Below are 21434 nucleotides of genomic sequence, written 5' to 3'. Positions count from 1 at the left end.
TCAGAACTCTCTTAGGAAAAAACACAAACTGGCTTGATTTTAAGATTCTGCCCACTAAAGATAGTTAGTGTCCTTGATATTTTAGAGAAAATTCATTAGAAATATATTTGGAAGTTCTTAAGCTTAAACATGTCTAGAATATCATTGCAATGAAGGTAACTCTCAATCATTCATATCCATGGAGAATAATAGCATTATAAATGATCAGAAAGAGAAGATTTTTTTAAAAAGCCCACTTACATTTACTTTCACGAGCACAATTTGATTTTTTCGGCATTAACTTTTAATTATAATTTGTAGGCCAAAATAAAGTTTTCATTCCTTGAACAATTCCTGCTGCAATGAACTTTGATGAAAATTCCCAACTGTATTAAATTGTATTCATAGGAATTACTAATGATTTTAAATGCTGTTTTCCTATGGCAATAATTCCATAAATGTACAAAGATGTGAGTGGCAGTATTATTTTCAGTACTGAAAAAACTGGAAACAACAAAATAGCAATCTGTGGACAGATAAAAATATTAAAGATTTGTAGGTTGCACTACCATAAAGTGGTTCAAATCAATAAATCAGTTCTCTCCCCCTCTAGATGTGATTGAATTCAACAAATAATGTGGTCTGCACAAAAGCAAGCTATAGAATATATTCATTATGACTCCAACTATGAAAAAATCTGTACAAAATAACACTACTTGTCATTGATGTTTATATAGATAAAAAGTAAAATAAAAATGAGGATTGGAAGGATATCCTTAAAATCATCTTAGTGGCCACCTCTGAGGAGGGAGAAAGGAGAATAGAACTGGCAAGAAGAATTGATGAGACTTCAACTTTTATTAATATTAATAAAAATAAAGTAAAACACACATCCCAAGATTGTTGTAGGAACAAAATCCTCTTTGAGAAGGAACACATTTCATCTTTTCTCTTCTATCTTTCAGGTTAGCTCACTGGCAGAAAGCACTTTAAAGAAACCCAATTAATGGAAGAGTTGGAACAAATTAGGATATAAGCCTTAAAATATATTGACAAACAATTAGTACTTTCCTCAGTAGAAATGCCCAAATATTTACATGGAGAGCTGTTAGCTTATGGCTTGGATTTCCTCAGAGAAAAACATTTAAACCATTATAAATATGAGTTTTTATCAATGTACTTGCATAGAATATGTATTAACTATGTAAACAGAACATAGCAGTTGTATGTAATAAAAAAAAATACAATTTAAGCTTCATCAACTAAGTGATTCTTTCCCCTAATGATTGCTTTGTGGATAGGTGCCACCAGCCTTGGGACAGCTGTGATTTATGACTAGATCCTTCCTTTCTGTATTTTGGCTTAGTGAAATCAAGTTTGCCTTATGAAGTCATTATGTTTTATGATGTATTTGAGAACAACTATCTCCTCCCTCCCCCCCAAAATGACTATTTTCTTGAGATACAGTGTGCTCCATTATCGTATGATAAAAAAGAATTACATCCCAGGGCTAGCATTTTTTTCCTTTATAATGCAGCTCCATGTCCTTTATAGAAGTAATTAGGAAAACCTCTGATTCACAGAAAGTCAGAGCACAGTCATCGTTTCATAAATGTTCCTTTTTTTTGTAAAGTGAGAGTACCTGTGTAAATGTCAATATTAACATTGTATTAACACAACATTTGTATTACATTTTATTCTCTTATTTTCATCTGTTTAATTCTTTCATCCTCTCTGTGATGCTTGGCATTAATCAATATATTGTTAACACTCTTGGTTTTTAGATGAGGGAACAGAGGCTCAGGCAGTCTATTGACTATTTCGCTAAGGTCACACATGCAAGAGGTGTCAGAGGAAGAGACTCACCTGTGTGTGTGTGTGTGTGTGTGTGTGTGTGTTTGATCTACATTCTGAGCAACTCAAGGGCAAGATTTGTATATTAGTCGCTTCCATATGCCCAGGGTCTTGCCAGGGCATGGGGCATGCCAGGCACTAAATAAATATGGCCTGATGTATAGAATGAAGTTATTAGAAATTATTCCATTTTCAACAATGGGAAATTCAGTGCTGTATAAAAACTGTGTTATAGATTTGAATAAGGCTTTTGGAGATTTGAATGAAGTTGGGAGAAATTTTATTTTTATTCAAAACATAACCTATACTTTAGATGATGGTTCCTATACCCAGGAAGTTCTTCTTTCAATACTTGCAAGCTCTGAATGCAATTGTAAAGTTGGTAAAATTTACCTTTGGATGTTTACTTTCTCAGTCCTGAAGGACTCCTTCATTTCTAGGCTCATTCCTCCTTAAGTTCTTCGAAAAATAACTTAAGATATTATCAGTAATATATAACTCACCATAACTTTAAGTCACCCTCAAGTATAAACAGTCTTCAGGGCTCTTCTCAGCCTTGTTTATTATAAAAGGACATGCTTTGTCCCATCTTAAACTCCATTCCCACTAAGCAAGTGATAGGTAATATGTCTAGGGCAGGAATTCTGAATCCACTTACCCATGCTAAAGTCAAATGTGCTAAATAATTTGCAAGGTACTATGATGTCATAAGTTATTGAATTCTAAGTGATATCAGACCCAACCTTACACTTAACATTTGCAAACACATGTAAAGTCATCTCCATCAAGCTTTCCTGAGAACTGACAATAATTCTATTTTTCTAGGAGCCTCAGTATCACATAGTCAAAGTGAGAAGTCACAAGTTGGATGAAACCCTGAGGCTGAATCTAATCCATTTTCCTATGATCAAGCATGGCTACACACTGATTTTACCTGTGTGAAGACTCCCCTGTGACTGAATCAGTTTTATTTCTCAGTAATAGTAGCAATAATAACAATATAACTTACTATATCCAAGGTATTGAGATAAACACTTTATATGTTTTGAGTCACTGAATTATCACAGAACAGCTAAGGATGTCATCTTATTTATATAGAATTTCCCCCACACTTCTGGGGGGCAGTGGAGAGCAGGGACTATATGCATGCAGTATCTGGGGTACCCCGCTAGTGCTTTGGACAGAGTAACTGCTCAGCATGTGTAGTTGAATGGAGTTCATCTGGGTTATAAGTTTATTGTTCAAAATACTTTAAAAAGTCTAGCCACAATACTTTATTACGTTTACCACCAGGGTTAAAAATAAAATTAAAAATGAAATGTAAGCCTCCCTGTAATGCTCTGATTTCAGGCCCTTGGGAGGAAATATGTGATTAGGATGTCACTGCCAGGGGATCCTTGTGTGAGGGGAAGAAATAATTTTGCCATTCCCATTTCATTCCTGGCTCAGTCTGCCACTCACATACAAAATTCTTTCTCCACATATTCCTTATCACTGAAGTCACAGCCTTTCCAGGCTCTACTTGCCATATAACGACAATGAGTCACAGATCCCAGTGAGGTGTCCTGTTTGGGATGGGTTCTCCATTTTTACCAAAGCAGCGTATTGTGCTTTCCTTGACAGGTTGGTGGTACCAACATTCCCATTTTGGTGTCTTTCCTTTCCATTAAGCAGGGCGTTCTTTTTCGGTTTCTAAAGGATGCAATTTAAATTCTAGACACTAGGTGGCGCAACAGAACTTGTATTAAATTTTCTCCTATTTCTGGTAATTTAGTGATAGAGGCAAAATGTGATTTCCCTAGCGTTTAATTTGATAAAACGTATTTAAAAATCAATATAAAAATAATAAATCATCAGAAATGAGGGGAAATTGCCCAACCTCATAGAAATGAATCACTCCTTGTTAGGTTAATACTTGAGCTTGGGCTGGAAAAACACGCAATCTGAAAGGAAGAGAATTATTTTTGTGAAAAATTAAAAAAAAATGACTATTCATCTCTAAGCTCTTTAGAAACTCTGATCACCCCATGTAGAAGCAGCAGATCTTACTAATTAACCATAGTTGATTGAAGCAAAGTTTTAGTGAAATTCTGTGACTTTATTTCTACCTGCTTTGAGGGAGAAAAAAAACACATGAGATTCAAGCTCTTTTCTTAGTAGGAGAATAGCACAGTGCGTGTGAATCTAGGTATCTGGTGTGAAATTAACTGGCATGCCAAGTCTAAGTCTGTGAAAATCACCAAAGGATGGCCTTGAGCTTACATTGTTTTTTGACTCTAGGGAAAATTCTCAGCTTCTTATCACTTAACAAGACAGGGCTGGTGGAGAACTGAAAGGCGGCTTCATTGAGTGGTTAAGACTGTAGACTGTAGCATAAGAAAAATCAGTGCTCAAACCCTGTCCCGTTGCTTCTAGCTCTTTGGCCTCAGTCAGGTAAGTAGTTTGTACTTTCTGTAAAAGGGGGGGGGTGGGCATAAACCTTTTCTCAGAGGCTTGCTGTGAGAATTAATTGAGAGAAGGTAACAAAGAAGAAAACACAGTGTAGCACACAATGAGAACTCAGTAAATAGTAGCTATTAGTTTTGAGAAGATACAAATATCAATTTTAAAATTTGGGGGACTTCCTTGGTGGTCCAGTGGTTAGGACTTGGCACTTTCACTGCCGTGGCCCTGCGTTCAATCCCTGGTCAGGGAATTAAGATCCTAAAAGTCATAGAGTGCGGCCAAAAAAAAAAAAAAAAAAAAAAAGGAAAAAAAAGTTGGGCTTAGCAACAGCTTGGTTTCTTTGACAATTATATTCCATACAGCTTGACAGTGTTTGGGGGGCTGTGTTGGTTAACTTTGTGTCAACTTGGCTAGGCTATGGTACTCAGATATTTGGTCAAATACAAGTCTAAATGTCACTGTGAAGGGTTTTTTGTTTTGTTTTGTTTTGTTTTGCGGTACGCGGGTCTCTCACTGCCGCGGCCTCTCCCGCTGCGGAGGACAGGCTCCAGATGCTCAGGCTCAGCGGCCATGGCTCACGGGCACAGCTGCTCCGCGGCATGTGGGATCTTCCCCGACAGGGGCACGAACCCGTGTCCCCTGCATCGGCAGGCGGACTCTCAACCACTGCGCCACCAGGGAAGCCCGTGAAGGTATTTTTAAGTTAAGATTAATATTTAAATCAGTAGACTTTCAGTAAAGCAGGGTACACTCCATTATGTGGGTCAGCCTCATCCAATCAGTTGAAGGTCTTAAGATAAAAAAGTGAAGTTCCCTGAGGAAGAGGGAATTCTGCTTCTAGACTGTCTTTGGAGTTGAGCTGCAACATTAACACTTCCCAGGTTCTCCAACATGCTGACATGTACTGAAGGTTTTAGACCTGTCAGTCCTCATGACTGCATGAGCCATTCTTTAAAATAAATCTCTCTTCCCCCCCCACCTCTCTCTCTCTCTCTCTCTCTCTCTCTCTCTCTCTCTCTCTCTCTCTCTCTCTCTCTCTCTATATATATATATATATATATATATATATATACACACACACACACACACACATATCTCACTGATTCTGTTTCTCTGGAGTACCCTAATACAGGGGCCATGTGAGTATTGGGTATAGCAAGGTATATGGTGACAGTACTGGGAATGAAGGATCATGGACAGTATGGACCTCCTTCATGTAACATTGTCCATATTATAATTTGGTATACTCCAGCATTACTTACATTAGTTTTGTTAAAGCATTAGGATACTCACTGTTCCACTAATATATAAACAAGTTTCACAAGGCTAAAAGGAAAGAAATATAAGCACACTGTCTTTTTTGGAGTTTTAAAAATTGAATACAATACACAATTAAAGTTACAGACATATTTCTGGAAAAACTGAAACAAGGTTATTTAGCATAGAATTATTATCTGGTGCTGCATTGCAAACAAATTCTACTACATCTGTATCCCTTCACAACTTTACAAAATGGAGAAAAGTCCTTGTGAAATTTTTGACTGAAGGTCCAAGATATAAACTTAAAATATTCTTTAGGACATCTTAAACTAGGTATTTGTGAGTTAAATGATTTTCAAGTACCTTTAATTTATCCTAATCCTGAAGATTGGAAAGACACAAAGCATGCATGCTAGCCTCCAATCTTGGTGTCAGATCTCTCTGTCTCTCTGTCTCTTTCTCTGTCTCTCTCTTTCTTTTTTCTGTCTCTTTCTCTCTCTCTTCCTGTCTACCTGCCTTTTAAAGATATGGAAGATTCATTTTCAGGGAGAATTCAAGACATGGAGGCTCTCAGCAGTTGAGTCACCCTTCTTTATTATCCCTGGATATTCTGATCTATTCAAAGTGTCCCCATTTTTTGTCTTTATAAAACTGAAATCTGTGCTGTCGGTTTCCTCCTTTCCAGCTTCCTTGGCCTAAAGGATTGGGCCCACACACTATAGCCTGGTTTCAGTTGATCTTTCTAGATTCATCTTTTGTTGTCACCCCATGCTTTGGTCCTAATGAGTGATAATGAGGCTCCTGCCCGGGAGCCTCCCCCTTTTCACTCTGAAGCTTCCTGAGCATCCTCTGGATACACACGCTCCAAACGTTTCCTCCTTTGTGACTCAGCCCCTTGAGGCCATAGGTGGCTCTCAGTGAACAGTGACTGAATCAGAAGCAACACAAGTTAACTGGGTATAATTTATGAGGTAAGCATATAAGATCCCTAGTCAGCATATTTCCTCCCTAAGAAAATAACGAATTTGTACAAACCACTAAGACTGTCTTAGCAAGATTTAGGAAAGAAATAAATTTAGAAAGCTTCCATACTTGCTTATTTTCTACTTCATTTGGCTTTAGGTAAAAAAATAATTTTTTCATTTAACAGAAATATAAATGGAAATGGTTTCTTTCTGGAAGGAGTTACATCTTTAATGGAAACATCAGGAAAGAATGAATCTATGTACGTTAGCAACATGTGAAGATTTAACATTTTTTTCTCAATCAGATGTTGCTGATTTTATGGATTTCCAAAAATATATATAAAAACAAAGGAAAAAACTCTGAGGCTGAAAACTGATAACTTCCCAGGTCAGAGATAATCTCATAAAAGTCACTGGTATATAATTTAAAGCTTTTGTTTTCTTGAAAATGTAGCTGGTTCTCACTTATTCTCATTTATTCTCAATTAAGCTAGTCCTTAAGTTGTAAAAAGTTTTATAGCATTTAAAAATACTGTTAATTTAGACTTGTGGCTTTCATACCTTTTTTGACCATAACTTACAGTAACAAAGACATTTACATTGTGCCCAGTACACACATAGATATGTATATGTGTATTAAAAAAATAAATAACTGAAACAAAAATTTTGTAATACAATGCTTACCCTTACTTATGTGTGAGGCACTCTGATATTTTCTTGTCTAGTTTATATGCTGTTTGTGACCCATTTAATTGAATTCATGATCCCTAAATGAATTGCAAGCTGTAGCTTGAAAACCATTTATCTAGATGAACCTGTTAACCAAGGTAGAAATCCCTTTCCCAGTCTCCCTGGTAGAAGATCAGAAAACTGTTTGAGTACATTCCATAGTGCATCTACCTCACCAGAGCTTCCACTGTGGCACTCGCACTAGAAATTGGGAACCACTTTCCAATTAGGAAACTACTTTCCTATAATCTCCAGGAATCGACCCCAGGAGATCATCCCTCTGGTCCCCTTTCTTCCTTCCTAAGTCCGTTTAGGACACTGTACGGTAACCTAACATCGAGGGTGACTCTGCCTAACCATTTTACCATACAGCGTCTGCTTCTTCATCTTGCCTACAATGGTATCGATTATGTGTTTTCAAGGCATATCTTTCTGTCTGGGTTACATAATAGGGGATAATATCTAGTCCCTAGCTTAAGATCCATCAATATATTGATTTGCCCAAATTTATGGCTCCAGCTTGGACCTCTCCCCTAAACTCAGATTTATTTATCAAACTGCCTACATGACATTCCATCTGAAGTCTAACTCTCACCTCAAACCAACACATCCAGAAACAGTCTATTTCTACCCTCCTCACCCTACACTTACTCTAAAATTTCCTATTTTGCAAATGGTGTCTTTGTTCTTCCTGTTCCTCAGCTTAAATCCTGAATCATCCTTCGTTTCTGTCTCTCCCTTCACAAAATTAAACAGCAAAAACTGTGGGCTCTTCCTTTGGATACATTCAATATTTGGCCACTTTTTAACTCTGCTCCTACTATTCTGGGTCTGAGCACCATCATCCCTATAGACGTCTATAGATGTTATCACTCTTTGGCCTCCCTGACTTCCATATTTGCTTCCTGGTCTACTCTCCACAGAGCAGGAAAAAATCCCTTTCAAACAGATCTCAAGTAGATCATCTTCTGCTCAAGAACTTTAGTGGGTTTTGCATCTCAGAGTACAATCCAAATTTTATGCTACAGCCTCCAAAGCCCTCCATTAACTTGCCCCCTGACTCACCCTTCCTGTTTTACTTTCCTCTGACTACTCTTGCTTTACATCACTCTGCCTTTACTCCAGCCTCCCAGATCAGGGCTTCATCTTGTCCATCCTCCTGTAATATTCCCTCTCTGTCCATCCCTCCTCTCCCACTCCCAATATCTGCATGGCTCACTCCCTTGCATCCTGCAGTCCTCTGCCCAGATGCTCAATTGCACTTCATTAGAGCAGACCTTTCATGCCCAGTACCTCCCTCATCCTCTTTAATCTGTTTAATTTTGTTCATAGCATTATCACCTTCTCACATATTATATATTTATTTTTCATTCTTCTCTTTTGGAATTTAAGCCCCATGTGTGCAAGTATTTGTTTTTAGAAGTTGAATTCCTAGTGGCTAATATGGTGCCTGGAACATAGTAGGAACTTAATAAATGTTCGTTGAATGAATTAATTAAATAGATGAATCAGTGAATGCCACACACAGAATAAGTGTTAGGTGAGAAAAACTTCCATATAGTATAATGCATTGAGAAGAGGGCAGAAAATTAAAGACATTCAAAATATTAAAATTTTCTTTGCTATACATTTTTTCTTTTAAAAAAAACACTCTAAATTTGAATTTGGCCATGTAAAAAATCTAAATCCTAAGCATTTGTATTGGAGACATGATTAGGCATGATTATATGACTGTCAGGCCAAACCAGAGCTAATCTGGGGTCTGATTTGCCACGCATTGCCAAGGCATATTCGTAAATGGGAGATGACATGTGTAGTAGCAAAGACATAGAGCTGTAGAATTTAATTATATTTAAATTAATGCAAGAAGACTGTGAAGAACTCTTCTTCTTTGACACCAGTTAGGAGAGAGAGACTTCTAAACAAGTCATCTGCTGAAGAGAGATCCGTAGTTTATTTGACTCTAATTTCACATAAATTCTCCAGATTATTTTGATGTTGTAAACATAAAGGCAACAAACCCATAAATGCTGTATTCAGCAAGAGCTTTTTTTGTTTGTTTTGGGTTTTTTTTCAATAAGAATAATAGTTTATTTTATATCAGAAACAATGGAGGACAGATGACAGGGAGACAATATAGTGTAAATGCTCAAAGAACGAATTATCAATCAAGAATTCAGCAAGAGCTTTGATTTTTACAGAGAAATTGATATGGTACCTTCCTATGAATTGGAAAAACACTTGCCTTGAACAAGTCGACTTTGCTGATGATACTGAAGTTCACATCAATGGTGAGGGCTAACTGCATTGTAGTTGGCAGTGTCTCAAGTAGGTCGGATTCATCTTCATAAAGATAAACACATCAATCCATAAAGGAGAACAATTAAGGAAAAAAATCAAAGTTCAAGGACAATTAAAAAATAAGGAAACAAAATGTCAACTTTTTTTATAAACAGCTGCATCACAGTCTATATTTTCATTGCTTCTATTGGGCGTACATACTTATCATAATAGCACTATTGAAAGAAAAGTATTTTCAATATTGGTGACATAATAGTTCGGAATAATTCCAGAATGTTGTGTTTGCTGAAATTTTAAAGCTTAGTGATGACGGGACAAAGGCTAGCAAACAAACTGGGATGGGAAAAGGATCTAGTTCCTATCTTCTGATTCTGCAGACCAGCCCTAACATTCTAAGGATGGCAAAGAATAATGAATACCATGTAGCTTACAGAGTCCTGTCATGATCTTATTGGACCCTCATGACAACCCTAAGGGTAAGTATTCTTACTCCTACTTTCCGGAAAGAAGAAACAAAAGGGGAACTTAAACTCAGAGAGGCTGTAAGTGATTTACTCATCTGTAAGTGGTGGGTGGCTGAGCTGGGAGTGGAATCTAAAGAAGAAATCTGTTAAGTGAGTAAATTCAAATTATTGTTATTTACTTGCTTATTAACTCAATGAAGTAAGTGAATACATTAAAGATTTTCTACATGTGAATTAAATGATGGGCCTTCAGGCTGATAAAGTGGTCCATGAATAAAACTGCCCATTTTTAGTCTACAGTATATTATGGGTTTCTGAGAGCTGATTACTTTTGATGTTTTCTTGCATCCATTTAGAAAAGAAGCAAATTTCTATACTATATCCTTATTTTGATTCCAACATTGGTTCTAAATATGAAAATATTTTCTATAAAAACACAGCTCCTTGTTTCCAAGGGCTTTTTTTCTCTAGTTCCTTCCTAAACGAAGGAGTTGGAGCAGTGTCCACAGGGAGAGAAGGAAGGAGCCTGTTACTGCCCCTTTTCCTCCTCTTCCTCCCTGCTTGAGATGCCCGCAGGAATAACTGTGTGTGTTTAAGAAAAACGTTTGTTATTTTTGTCATTTAGATTCAGGAAGAGGTTCTAAACCTGTGGTTGGAACCTCTTAAGACTGGCAGAAAGGAGAAGATATGGTCCTACCGTCAACAACCAGTGATTCTTATCTGCTTCTAAGAAAGTTTTGTTTTGTTTTGTTTTGTTTTTGTTTTTTTGAATTTTATTTTATTTAGTTTTTTATACAGCAGGTTCTTATTAGTTATCCATTTTATACATATTAGTGTGTATATGTCAATCCCAATCTCCCAATTCATCACACCACCACCACCATCACCACCAGCCGCTTTCCCCCCTTGGTGTCCATACATTTGTTCTCTACATCTGTGTCTCAATTTCTGCCCTGCAAACTGGTTCATCTGTACCATTTTTCTAGGTTCCACATATATGCATTAATATACGATATTTATTTTTCTCTTTCTGACTTATTTCACTCTGTATGCCAGTCTCTATATCCATCCATGTCTCTACAAATGACTCAATTTCATTCCTTTTTTATGGCTGAATAAAATTCCATTGTATATATGTGCCACATCTTCTTTATCCATTCATCTGTCGGTGGGCATTTAGGTTGATTCCATGTCCTGGCTATTGTAAATAGTGCTGCAATGAATATTGGGGTGCATGTGTCTTTTTGAATTATGGTTTTCTCTGGGTGTATGCCCAGTAGTGGAATTGCTGGGTCGTATGGTAGTTTTATTTTTAGTTTTTTAAGGAACCTCCATACTGTTCTCCATAGTGGCTGTATCAATTTACATTCCCACTAACAGTGCAAGAGGGTTCCCTCTTCTCCACACCTTCTCCAGCATTTGTTGTTTATAGATTTTCTGATGATGCCCATTCTAACTGGTGTGAGGTGATACCTCATTGTAGTTTTGATTTGCATTTCTCTAATAATTAGTGATGTTGAGTAGCTTTTCATGTGCTTCTTGGCCATCTGTATGTCTTCTTTGGAGAAATGTCTATTTAGGTCTTCTGCCCATTTTTGGATTGGGTTGTTTGTTTTTTTAATATTGAGCTGCATGAGCTGTTTATATACTCTGGAGATTAATCCTTTGTGTGTTGATTCGTTTGCAAATATTTTCTCCCATTCTGAGGGTTGTCTTTTTGTTTTGTTTATGGTTTCCTTTGTTGTGCAAAACTTTTAAGTTTCATTAGGTCCCATTTGTTTATTTTTGTTTTTATTTCCATTACTCTAGGAGGTGGATCAAAAAAGATCTTGCTGTGATTTATGTCAAAAAGTGTTCTTCCTATGTTTTGCTCTAAGAGTTTTATAGTGTCCAGTCTTGCATTTAGGTCTCTAATCCATTTTGAGTTTATTTTTGTGTATGGTGTTAGGGAGTGTTCTAATTTCATTCTTTTACATGTAGCTGTCCAGTTTTCCCAGCACCACTTATTGAAGAGACTGTCTTTTCTCCATCATATATCCTTGCCTCCTTTGTCATAGATTAATTGACCATATCTGTGTGGGTTTATCTCTGGGTTTCCTATCCTGTTCCATTGATCTATATTTCTGTTTTTGTGCCAGTACCATATTGTCTTGATTACTGTAGCTTTGTAGTATAGTCTGAAGTCAGGGAGTCTGATTCCTCCAGCTCACTTTTTCTCTCTCAAAATTGCTTTGGCATTTGGGATCTTTTGTGTTTCCATACAAATTGTGAAAATTTTTGTTCTAGTTCTGTAAAAAATGCCATTGATAATTTGATAGGGATTGCATTGAATCTGTAGATTGCTTTGGATAGTATAGTCATTTTCACAATATTGATTCTTCCAATTTTGGAATCACATTGTAATTTGCATTCTGAGGGCAGTAGCTTTATTGGCTTCTCAGGAGCACAAATTCCTATTTTTATATGGTGAGGAGCAAACTAAAAGTTGAATCTGATTATTATCAACTAGCACATTAACTTACTTTACATCTTTAGTAAACATTATTTTTAACTCCAGTGTTATAGTCCTAATAGTAGACATCATGAATGATTAAGGGACTCTTAGAGGAGACCTGTAGCAGGTTGAAAGTGGCTTGAAAGATTGCTGTTCTGAGTACTCACTGTGCTCTGGGAACAGGATGATATCGCAGAGGGAACAAGGATTTGGAGGAGAACAGGTACATGTCTCAGTTCCATTTAGGCCATTTGCCTAAGGCCTCTGTGTCCTTGGCCATTTTTTTCAGTTAGGAGCTTCCATTTCCTTGTCTCCTAAGGGGGTTGATGACACCAAATTTTCCCCATTTTTTTAATGAAGATTATATGAGCTAATGTGTGTAATATCTAGCATCTGGTGGGCACTGAATAAAATTTAGCCTTTGCTCTTGAAGGATTTGCATAACCCGTAAGTTATGTCTGAATATTTAAGGAATAAAAGCCCATGGTATTAAATTAACGCTTTAAAGATTATTTGGTTGTTTCCCAATCTTTTTCAAACCCAATTAGTTGCCACTGCTGCCTTATAGGATTTTCATTATAGGACACGTTTTACAGGGTTTTAGTCAGTAATTTGCCGTGCTTACCTAGCATTCTTTGAGAGTCCCATGTATATTCATACCAAGTCCTGACCCGATTCTGCACAATCTTAGGAATGGAATAAGTGTTCATGTAGGCAATGGTATGATCCATGCAGATGCGGAAGTTGTTCTGATTGGCTGTAGCTGCCCCAATTACATCTTGCATCTAAAACCACAAACATGGTCACTCCACACCCAGCAGAGGAAGTGGCAGAGTTACTATAAGCCCAGTTGAATTAAGAGTTCTCACATGATACATTCTATTCTAATCCCTGACTACTTGATTTTTAACACACTGATATTGGGTCCTACTTTCAGCCATTTACCTATAAAATATTGAGCAAATCGTATCCTCTTTCTGACCCAATAAGGACAATAGAACCTGTTTTATCTACCATGTGAGGTTTCTGTGAGGATTCAGTCACATAATGTATGTGACTGCACACAATCTTCTTTGAAACTTGTATATTACTGCAAAGATGTTAGTTGATATTTTAAAAATTATATAGCTGTGCTTATGCAAGAAATGTGCAAAGAAAGTTGAGCAATTACCTGGCAGAATGGCTAGTCCATTTTGGTGAGTCTCGCTTAGAAAGCATCCTTCATAGATTTTGCAGTGTGGTTGGCTATATAGACTCAATTCATCACGAAATTGCAACCTCTATACTTCCCTTTGTGTTGTTTAGACAGATAAAATCAAATCTCATTATGCTTAAGGCATAGTATTCAGCAGAAGTTGAAATGTGCTGAAATTACTGAAGCATCATCTACTGCTGTGACAATACTTAAGGAACTGTCAGGTTTTAGTTCTCGGATGTTTATAACTCAGCCATAAAAACCCACTCTATGTTAAAAGCTGATCTTTAAGGTCTCAGCACAGAAAAGATATATAGCTTGACTCTTCGTCTCACATAGAGGGAAGCAAGTGGTTGTAAATTTGCTTTGACTGTGGGTTTATAATACAGAGGAATACCTGGGCCTCACTTTCGCTCATTCATTCTAGTAGCTGAGCCTTTTCTGCTTATGGAAAAACTACTCATTCTTTGAGATCTAGATCAAATGGCTCTTTTATTGTGATGCCTTCCTCAGTTTCCATTTCGGAGTTAATAGGTTCTTCTGTTTGTCAAAAGTGTCTGCCGAGTAGCTATGCAGAGTCAAACTGGATACTTTTTCAGTTTCTAACCTACTCTTCGAGGACTGTTCTTCAACCACCTCAGTTCCTAGATCTCCTTTTTCCAAGCCATTTCTGACAGATGATGAACATTACCCAGTCATCTAAGGCCTTGAGAATTGGGATATCAGAGATTGGGTTGGGAGAGTTAATAGAGTTTTAAATTGGGATCCAAGGACAATTAAAAGCATTATTGATCAGTGTTGGGGGTGGAGAATTTGTAGTGACAGTAATCTGAATGTTTTATGTGTAATGCTGAATTTTGATGGTGCAGATGAAGAAGATATATATTCTATGATGTGTGTTCCAGTGTAGAGGAAGAAAATGTCAGTCTCTATGAGTTGTACGTGAGAATAGAATATTGCAGTTAAAATGAGATGATCACATCAGGGTGTAGTTCTTGACATGGTTATATGCGGGAATTTTGAACAAGTGGAGGTTTTGTCCAGGGCTTTCTTACTTTCATTTCTAACTGTTCTCCTTCTCAGCACCTTTTATTCACTGTGAGAGTTAAGGCACAAATCTCTATCTCCTGCCTCAATCTTTCTTTTTGGCTCTAGTCCTACATGTTTAGCGGCTTGATATTTCTTCTTGTTCCTTGGGTCCTCAAAGTCACTGTAAAGGCAGGTGCAGTGTGGGGTATAAAGCAACCCTTTCAAACTTTCATGTGCATATGAATCACCTGAAGATCCTATTAAAATGCAAATTCTGACTCTGTAGGTAAGGGGTGAGACCTGAATTTTGAATTTCCCAGGTGATGCTTCTACTGTTAGTCCAAAGACCACTTTGAATGGAATTTTAACTGGAGCTGGACATAGTTTTTAAACTTGTAAAAATTTCCTTGGACATAGTAAGTTCTAAATACATGTTAGATTTTACGATTTTTATCAGTATGATATGGCCTTATCATATGACTATGAATTACATGTATGAATTCGGGTTGCCTCTTAATCTCTTTAAACTGGGGTTGACTCAACTGCAAAACTGAGAAAACATTAAAAGGGATCTGGCTACCTCACATATATTTTATAAAAATTTATTAAATAATATGATTTTTGCCATTTATATTCAAACTAATTGCATTTCTCTATAAACAAGCTTCCTATTTTCTTTTTAATATTTATTTATTTATTTATTCATTTGGTTGCACCGGGTCTTAGTTGCGGCAGGCAGGCAGGCAGGCAGGCAGGCATGCTCCTTAGTTGTGGCATGCATGTGGGGAGAATCAAACCCAGGTCCCCTGCATTGGGAGCATGGAGTCTTATCCACTGCACCACCAGAGAAGTCCCCGCAAGCTTCCTATTTTCAATCACTGTTAATGTAATCTCCCCAGGCATTAAGATTATAATTTGTGTTTATAGTTTTTAACTACTTGGTGTTCATTTTCCAAACCTAAACATTTTCTAAATAGAGTTTCCTTTACAGTCTCTCTCTCTATTCAATTACCACGTTCAGGCTGAAGTTGCCATATCCCTGAGCACCTGTATTAACTATGTTTTTTATTTTCTGTATTTTGATTCTTTGATTTCTGGGACTATCCCTCCCAGAGTTAGCTGATTCCTAAAGATAACAAACTACTGGGAGTGTGCCTTTCATATGCAAAATAGCCAGCCCCGAGCCCATACTCCCATCAGCCTTCCTTATTGGGCTCTCATATTCTAGACTACTATCCGCTTGCCCCAATTACTCCAGGGCCAGGTACCAGACAACTAGAGACAGTCCCTACACCCCAGAGCCTGCTGAAATTATCCGAACTTGCCAATCTTAAACCCCCTTACCCTGCTTGATCAGTTCCTTTCCTTGTGCCACCCTATGTAGCCCTATTGGCAAGGTGTGACCCTCTCTTCTTGGATCTGTTTTGTATAACAGACTGTCTCTTCAATGTAAGTGGTCTCCTGATCTTTTGGCCTTACCATCCATAAATGACAATAAAACCTACATTTTAAAACTGTATGACCCTTCCAATTTATATTATATTTGATTAATCTTCCTTAAATCTCTTATTTGTTAAAAATCCTTCCCTGGCTGATTTCCCATTGCCCTTAGGATAAAATTCAACATCTTTAATTTAGCATTCAGAGCCCTTAAAATATCTTATCCTTACATACATCTCTAACCTTATTTATAGGTGTCCTTCACTCCCATCGTTATGGTACTTCTTCTATTCTCTCAAACATATCTTGTGCTTTATCATTATCTTTCACACACTGTTTCTGATTGATTGAACTATCTATCTATAACTACTGAATCCTATCTGGTTTTTTAAATACATTCTCCTCTATGAAACCTCCTGGGAAGCTTCCCTTTTCTGACCTAATACAGAGCTTTCAAACTCTTCTCTGGAACTTACCAAGGATAGCAGCCCCTTGACATTCATGGATGTAGGATTTGAGTTTTATTTGTGATCAGCTTCAAATGTTATAATAAATAGTTTTCATTGTTAAATTTTGTTAAAGCATGAGTTTTATTCATACCACTGTCAGTGTGGTGAGTGGGAACCAATAATTTATCTAGTGGTAATAATCATTTTGTGATTTTGTCTAACTATTTACCCCGTACACAAATCTCAACATGGCTTCTGCTCTCAGACATATAATATGTAAAATGCCTTACAAGGAAGTATAATGTCTAAAGATACTATGCTGAAAGCTTTTTATTTCTTGTGAATCTGGGAATTTACAAAGGTGTTGGGCTCTATCCCTTGCAAATGGCAGCTACCTTGCAATAGAGTTATTTGGGTATTTGTTTTACTTTCTTACTAGACTGTGATTCCTCGAGAATAAGGCAAGGAGATACCATAATAAACGTTTATGAACCAATGGTTTTTTAATTAAATTAATTTAGATGACATTTGGTAGCCTCTGGTTTAAATGACTTTTGAAGTTGATTTTAAGCCAGGGATTTTATGAGAATATTTAAAGTTTAAGTAAAAAAAGAGAGCTTCTATAGTTTTCAGGAAACACCAAGTAAGAAGTGAACTTAGAAACGTGAGTCTCTGAGAGTCTAACGCAACACTCATTGTGTACAAGTCTTCTGAAAAATTTGATGGTTTAAAAATTGAAAGGCAATGTTGATCTATTTACATCCCCATTCAATTCATCAAAATAGATGGAAATTATTAAAAAAAAACAAAAAAAAAAACACCAGATAGATTTTGATTTTTTCTCTGTAAAGTTTAGAAAGACTTGTTAGATTTTCAAAAATGAGAGCATTGTATATCCAGGGATTCACATCTCAGTTTACCTGACCAATTAAGCTGGAGAACACAAAAACTCCAGAAAAAAAATTCAACAGTTGAAAAACAATTTCAAATGAAGTTTGTGGTTCTGGAAGGCCCCCAATGGTAATTAAAGTTCGAACTGCCCAATAATAACATCTCAGATACCTGTGAAAAGAGAAGATATACATTTTGCTCTTTACTATAACAGTAAAATGCCACTATGCTTGGGAATATAGATTACTACTAGATTTTAACACATTTCCTGCTAATCAAGATTTTCTTTCTGTAGGCAGCATTAGCAAATACCATGCATACTAATGTAAACTTCTTTTTTAATGTAAACTTCTTGATAAACATTGTGAAATGACTAAACAAACCCAAGGAGGGTATTTACTAGCTGTTCCACTTATTTCTCGCTGCAAAGCAAATCACCCTAAAGTTTAGTGGTATAAAACAACAACTATTTTACTAGGCTTATCATATTATGGGTCAGGTATTTTGTAAAAGGCCCCCCAGAGATGGCTCATCCATGCTCTATGATGAGTGGACCCTCAGGTGATTTGAAGAGTTAGAGACAACTGGGAGGACTTGATTGAGGCCAAAGTTCTGAGGCCTTGGTTCTAACTGTTGACTGGGTTCTCCATGTTATATGTTCCATGTTGACTGTTCTCCATGGTATATCTGTTTGGAATGCCCAGGGTATCTTCTCTCACAGTCTGAGCCTGGGCTGGAATGGTTGGAACAGCTGGGGCTGGCTGGGTATTTTCATTCGGTCTCTCCATATGACTAGCTTGGGCTTCCTTACAGCATGGAAGTCTTAGGTTAGATGGACTTTTTGTCTGGTGGCTGCTTTCCCCCAGAGTGATAACAGCCCAGGCAGTAGCTATAAGGCTTCTTATAATTCAGGAGCCCTGCAATGTCTTAATCTCTTGCCATGTATATTTGCCAAGCAAGTCACTAAGACCAGCCCATATTCAAGGGAAGGGATATTTGAATATACCTCTCAATAAGAGGAGCAGTAAAGAATGCGAGGCTATATTTAAACTACCCCATTAGTGATTAGTGAGGAATATCATAGACATCAAGTGTGTTTATGGAGAGGGGAGAGCCCTTTATAGTTTAGAACCAGTTATTTTTTACTGATGGGAAGTAGAGCAAGTAGGTATACACTTCTCTATTTTCTACTCATATCTTATTATGTTACTGAATATATAAACCGTGGCAGAGACAAGAAAACTGAGTTATATCTTAAAAGGGGAATTACTCTTGGGTGTAATAGGTAATTTATCTAGAAATTTAGTATTGAAGAAAACCAATTATGCTCAGAAATATACTTGGTAAAGATTCTGTACCTAACTCGTGCAGTTGCAAATGGAGAGACAGATCATAATAGCCCAGATGGGAAGAACATCAGGAACCAGGACAACAGAAAATAATATGATAAAGATTAGGACAGAACATATAAGGTTCACTTAGCTATATTTGATCAAGGGTTTCATGTATCCAGAGTGAGGTGGGAATAGAAGTTAGTATTACAACCCCATTGTATATATATATTGTAATTTTGGTACTCAGTTAGGTATACTACTGGGTATGTTCCATACAGCTCTGTTAACATGGTCTGGATCAGACATTTCCACTGAATCCTTGAAGAAAAATGTCCCATATATAGAGACCATCTTCAGATATTGTTACAGAGAGGCATTTGGATTTAGTGGGTTCCAACTAGCTATTCTAGTTTCCAGAGTAAACACAGAAAAGCAGCACGTTTTACAGAATCCTGCCCTAGTCAGGCTTTTATTTCTTGTCTGGGTGTGCGACATAAACATTTGTAATTTAAGTAATGGTACATTTGTCTTTGAACAAGGGTGGTCTTTTTCTTGTGAAAATAGATTACAGTTTTCAGATCTTCAAATACTAAGGAGTTGAGGTATACAAAGAAAGAATCAAACTGCAGTTAAAGTCAGTATTCAAATAAAAACAGATCTAGAAAGAAATCACTTGTTTTGATATTCAATACCTTTTGAAGGACATGAGTTTTTTGTTTGTCTGTTTGTTTTACCTGGTAGATATAGGAACAGACAAAGAATTAACTCTTTGGTAAGGTTTGAAACCTCTGTGCCAAGAGGATAAAAATATTACTACTCTGCAATAGTTTTTCTAGCAGGCTTCCTTAGACTTAAAAAATATTATAGTGAACTTGATGTCAAAGAGAACCATCTTGAAGGAGTATAGAATTAATTTTATGGATTGCATTTTAACTTTTCAATTCCAATTTATAATTTCTTGTTACCTGATTTAGTGTTATCACAGGTCCTGGACCTGTGGGTCTCTTTGAATTAAGGAAATTTATTGACCCCAATACAGCCCAAGAGTGAGACAGGGACTAGATTCTCTCCCTACATGACAACTCCATTTCAAGTGTTGGGATTACTATCCCCTACAAAGTCCCTCCAGTGTTAAGAGGAACAAGCACATGAAGTACTTTCTCTCATTTTCTTATTTATGGATGTTAGAAAATAACAATTAAATGTAAAACTTAGGCATTGATTTTCCAAATCTGAAGGGTTAGCCTCGAACTATTTTTTCATACTGAAACAGTCTGCTATGTTAATTGGAAGTTTTCTGCCCGGATGCTTTGAGGTTTATTTTGGGATTCTTTTCTCAGTCATGTCTTACAGCCAGACATGCACAACCAAAGGTAAGATTTGTAATTTAATTAGATGGCATCTTATTGATTTTCTAGGATTAGCTTAATTAGTCAAGTGTATCCACCTCTAATATTTACACCCTGGGCAGATAGATCTTTTCAAGGAGATTTTATCTGGCCGATTTAATACATGAGCTGTCTTACGGGCTCTATATATACAGCCCCAAGTTAAAGCACTAAGGCAGAACTTGACATAAAACCATAAAAAAAATTTAGTGTGAAAATAGAAATTCTTCCTCTGTGAAACAAATGCAACATTAAACTTTTCCCCCAACATTTTGTTTTGAAATATTTCAAACAAACAGAAAAACTGAAAGAATTTCACAGTGAGCACCATATATCCACGACCTAGACTTTATTATGAACATTTCACTCCACCTTCTTTGTCACATATTCCTCCATTTTCCATCCATCAATCCATCTTATTTTTTGGATGCATTTCAAAGTAATTTGCAGACAGTAGACAGTTCCTTCTAAATACAGTACTTCAGAATATATATATATATATATATATATATATATATATATATATATATATAAAACTCAGAATATACTTCAGAATATATATATATATATATATATATATATATATAACTCAGAATATACTTCAGAATATATATATATATATATATATATATATATATATAACTCAGAATATACTTCAGAATATATATATATATATATATATATATATATATATATGTTAGAATATACTTCAGAAAAAATATATATACTAGAGTTAAGTATTGGTAAAGAGTTATTTTAAAATTTTGAGAACACATTGAGAGCACAAATCTTAAGTATATTATCTGATACTATTTGATGAATTTTGACAAACCCATACACCTGTGTAACTCAGAAACCCATCAAGACAGAGAACATTTCCATCACTCCACAAAGCTCTCTTTTCCCAGTCAATCCCTGCCCACACAGGCAACTACTCTTCTAATTTTTTTCTGTCTCAGATGAGCTTTGCCTGCTTTAGAATTTCACACAATGAAATTACACAGTGTATACACTGTTGTGTAAGATGTCTTTCACTCAAAATAATGTTTTTGAGATTTAGCTGTGTTTTTGTGTGTATCAGTACTTTATTCCTTTTTATTGCTAAGCACTATCCCTTGCGTGACTATGGCACAGTATGCTTATCCATCGTCATGTGGATGAACACCTAGGCTGTTTCAAGTCTTTGGTTCTTGTGAATAGACATTCTATGAATATAC

General features: G+C 36.4%; 1 protein-coding gene across 1 annotated transcript in view; it reads right to left on the bottom strand.

The window, feature by feature from the left end:
- The window catches only part of CNGB3 (cyclic nucleotide gated channel subunit beta 3), a gene marked incomplete at both ends in the record, with an annotated part of 147418 nt that overhangs the window by 32323 nt on the left and 93661 nt on the right, over positions 1-21434 (bottom strand). Inside the window, 3 exon segments of the mRNA XM_082601203.1 lie at positions 9478-9575; positions 13117-13276; positions 17525-17666. Of these exon segments, the coding sequence (XP_082457329.1) occupies positions 9478-9575; positions 13117-13276; positions 17525-17666 (400 nt within the window).

This window comes from Mesoplodon mirus, assembly GCF_964341445.2.
Source record: "Mesoplodon mirus genome assembly, chromosome: 16".
NCBI classification, from domain to species: Eukaryota; Metazoa; Chordata; class Mammalia; order Artiodactyla; family Ziphiidae; genus Mesoplodon; species Mesoplodon mirus.
Note: the sequence above shows the minus strand (reverse complement) of the source record. Positions and strands in the feature narration are given on the sequence as shown.